The 4,135-nt window shown below is 38.1% G+C and overlaps 1 protein-coding gene across 1 annotated transcript in view; it reads right to left on the reverse strand.

The window, feature by feature from the left end:
* LOC110033510 (pectinesterase/pectinesterase inhibitor PPE8B-like) overlaps positions 1-3,637 on the reverse strand; it is an 8,590-nt gene extending 4,953 nt beyond the window's left edge. The window contains 2 exon segments of the mRNA XM_020737512.1: positions 2,693-2,900; positions 2,902-3,637. Of these exon segments, the coding sequence (XP_020593171.1) occupies positions 2,693-2,900; positions 2,902-3,510 (817 nt within the window). The 5' untranslated portion in view covers positions 3,511-3,637.
* Between the last annotated feature and the right edge of the window lie 498 nt (positions 3,638-4,135).

The raw sequence follows: 4,135 nt of genomic DNA on the forward strand, positions 1-4,135 counted from the left end.
TTGAAGAGGTGTGTCTCTTGGAATTTAGTGGGTTGAGATCAGCGTGGGCGCAACAGAAGCATGGTGGCCCAACCCACATTGGTGCAGGTGTAACTCTCAGGTATCTTTTTCCCTAAGGGGCTGGATATTCGCCAAGGTGGAGATTTGTTATGGTATGACTCATATACCATATAGGGACAGACCCTGAAAAGAAGCGGAAGAATTTGCTCAAATCAGGAAGTTACGTTATGTGAGTTGGGGGTGCTAGATCAACGCCCTACAATACGGTACAAGGGTAATTTGAGAATTACATATTGTACTGTAGGGTTTACTCAATGATTATAAATAGACATGTTTGTAATCCTAGGTATTTGAGAGAGATGAATCTTGTACTCTGTATTCTTTTCTGAATATTGAAAAGGAAGTCGCCGCTCTGCTTCCGATGATGTAGGCATCTTTGTCGAACCTCGTTAAATCTATTTGTATTCTTCTGGACTTGTGTCGTTCTTGTTTTTCTTCGCCCTAATTTCTCAACAAAAGCCGAATAAATTACTCACTTAAATTAATAAATATCCTTGCAATTTATACATAAAAAGCGGTCCCAAATGGAACATTTCATTTTAACGCTGAATGGTAAAATCATATTTAAGTAAATTCATTGATATTATGTTAGTTCTTTAGCCAAATGTTGAGATGAACAATTCATGTAAATTTGAATTCAATAAAACCTACAAAAATTACTAAATAGTTCACTTAAAAAAAATGAAAAAAACATTAGCCATATATATTCTTCAACGCTTAACGATAGCCATGTACTAAAATATTAGCTACTCCTGGATTCTAAGATTAGTTGGTTACTTTCATGATAAATATGATTTAATGAGTTATGGTGTTCTTTTTTCCTATTTTTTTCAGAGATATTTGAACAAATTTAATGTTAAATGCCCTTATATTCCATATACAAGTCCCTCAACCCAGAATCTATTACATAAACTCTCAGCCATTACATAAACTCTCAGCCAACAAGCTAAAATGACATGCATTTAATTACAATGTAAAAGTGAAGTTTTTAAGTAAGAAAGTGCATCAAGTATGCTAGATAAGATTTGATGCAAAAAATAGGAAGTCAGATGCTAACTAATTAAACAATAAATTGAATCAAATGAAGCATATGTTAGCAACTAAAAAAGGTTACTTTTTTCTTTTAAATATCCTTTATTTATAAATATTTATCTCTATTTTTTATCATTTATCTGCTCATTCTGACATAAATTTTCTTTTCAAACTGTGCCGAATCCGCAAGATGTAGTAAATATGAGAATAAATTCATTAGGTAGTGATTAATGCAAGTCATTTATTTTTAGTTTTTTAATTCTTTTGTCATGTGCCATTGATTAAAAAACTACATGCAAAATCCTTTGGTGGTGGCCATCGAGTAAATACAGATGCCAAAAGGATTGCTGGAGCTGCGTCGAATATGGCGACATAAATGAAGCGGTTCCTCCCATTACTATGAGATTCAATGTCCTCAACTGATCCCCATAACATGATCTCATAAGTGGAAATGTACTTATTTTATTTGAAATCAATGAGCTTAAAAGTTAGTGGTTAGCATAGCGGTGTAAATGAATTGAGTGGAGTTTAGTCCTCTTAAACTTGAGCATAATTTTGATTTATTCTATTGAGTTTGACTTTGAGCTCGGAATTAATTCTACGAGTTCTAACCAGCTCTTCAATAATCTTTTTTTATAATAAAAGAGAAAAAATAAATTAAAATAAACTAACATTATAATATCATAATATGATGATAAATATAATGAACAATTAAGAGATAAATAATAAGAAATCACAAAATATATAATATATATTATTTTTTACAATATTTATAACACTTTATGAAATCTTGAAATTTAATATATTTCAAGTATATTTATATTAATAATTTTTAAATTTTGAGTTTGGCTTGTAAGCTCATGGAGACTTCTACTCCTACGTAGGATCACCTTGTGTTTTAATATTCTGCTAATTATTAAAAACATGAATATATTAGATAAATAAAAAAAAATTATATAAACTATCACAAAGTCAAAACAAATTATATAAACTTACCCTTGCAAGCATGATGACTGACGAGCAACGCTTTCGACATCAGCCTTGGGAATTGCGAAAAATTATTGCGTATGGAGAGCGCGCGCAAGCTGCGTGCGGACCCACTAACATGCAGGGATGGTTCATGTGTGGTTGTGATTGGGGAGCGCACGCAGCTCTGTGTACGCTCTTTCCATGCAAGTCAAAAAGCTTTTATTGATTTGGACGAGTGTGCCAGTAAGATTCACAAGTGCAGAAGTGCACTACACTAGATGGACTCAGAAAACCATTTTCAATAATCCTATGTCTTTATGATTAATAGATCTAAATTTCGAAACTCATCCTAGGAAAATTTTAATAGAAAATTTCACATAAATAATTAGCTTGTGATTTTACTTTTATTTTCCCTCTATTTTAATAATGCATTTTTGTTTTTCGGATTTATGTAAACATATTGAACTCTGTTACACTGTTTTTTTTCATATTTTACGGTGGAATTTGGAGGGAACCTATTTACGCACTAAACACCTATAATATTTTTTTGTTCTTAATTGTCATAACATAATTACAATTTACATATCGTATCAAATAAATAAATAAATAAAAGGGTTGAGACCTCACTTACCGAAAGTAGCCGACCGAAACGTAGTCCACCCATCAACGAAATTCCGGCTGCCGGAAATAATAGTTTCGTTCATTCCATCGCCCACCAACATCAAATTCCATTTCTTCTTCTTAATCTCCACATTCTCCACATAAACCCCCCGCTTCACATAAATCACAAACCGCCGTCCGCTCTCTGCCGGCGCCGCCTCCCCCGCGGCACTCACGGCTCACGGTCGTGTAGTTTCCACTGCCGTCCTTCGCCACCGTCAAATCCACCGCCGCCACCGCCGCCTGTAACAACCTCCTGTGAGCCACCGTCACCCACCTCGGAAAACCTCCCACCAGCCTCCTCAGCCTCCTCCCTCCGAATCCCCCGGCGGGAAGCTGCCGAATTCCTTGTGATAGAAGAGAGGTAATGGTGTCGAGGCCGTCGGAGGCGAGCGAGGCGAGCAAACTTCCGGTGGAGGAGAGGCTTTCCTTGCAAGTGTCCTGGTTTCCGAGAGCGGCGGAGAGCCAGGATCGAAGGTCGGCATGGCGATCACCGGTGCCTGACATGACCGAGGCAGTGGTGGCGGCGCCAACGGAAGAGAGGGACCATGAGAGCTCGTCAGAAGAGAAGTCGAGGAGGTCGAGGCAATCGGAGATAGCGGAGGAGAGACGGAGGTCGCCGTCGAAGGTTCCGGCAAAGGTGGAGACGATGCTGCTCACTTGCTGGATATGGTTTATTGTGGAGTGGAGTGTGGAGAGAAAGCCGGATGACATGGTGGGGGCGGACAAGGAGAGGGATGGAGAGAGGAGGAGGAAGATGATGATGGGGGAAAATGTGCAGGAAGCCATGACGAAGAGCAGGGGAGTGCGTGGGAAGAATTAGAGTGGATTCATGGGGTTTTATAAAAAGGTGTCGGCGGCGTAATGCAGTTGTGCGCGCCTGGAGATTTGAGAGCGATGGGTGATGGAATCTGCCGCGTTTTTTGTGATTTTTATCCAGGAGCACCGACTGCGGGTGAGATTGAAATTTATAGGGTTCCGGTGGGTAATTTCTTCATGTAAACGGTATATATATATAGTTCCTCATATATATATATATATATCTATATTGGTTATATATCATCGAAATATTATTATTTATGAATTATGATCTCAGTTCGTTGTGAAGTTGATAAAAATAAGAAATATGGGTGGAGATTTTGTTGAGAAATTAAGACGAAGAAAACAAGAATTGACACAAATCCAGAAGAACACGAGGATTTAGTGAGGTTCGGCAAAGATGCATACGTCTTCGGGAGTAGAGCGGCGACTTTCCTTCAATCTCAGAAAAGAAGTACAAGAAATGGGATATAGACTTAAGGTTACAAATAAGCCTATTTCTAATTCTAGAGTAAACCCTGAGTACAATATGTAATTCTCAAACTACCCATGTACCGCACCGGGGGGCGTTGGCCCCGCACCCCTAACTCACATA

This window comes from Phalaenopsis equestris, unplaced genomic scaffold (assembly GCF_001263595.1).
Source record: "Phalaenopsis equestris unplaced genomic scaffold, ASM126359v1 Scaffold001203, whole genome shotgun sequence".
Classification (NCBI taxonomy): domain Eukaryota; kingdom Viridiplantae; phylum Streptophyta; class Magnoliopsida; order Asparagales; family Orchidaceae; genus Phalaenopsis; species Phalaenopsis equestris.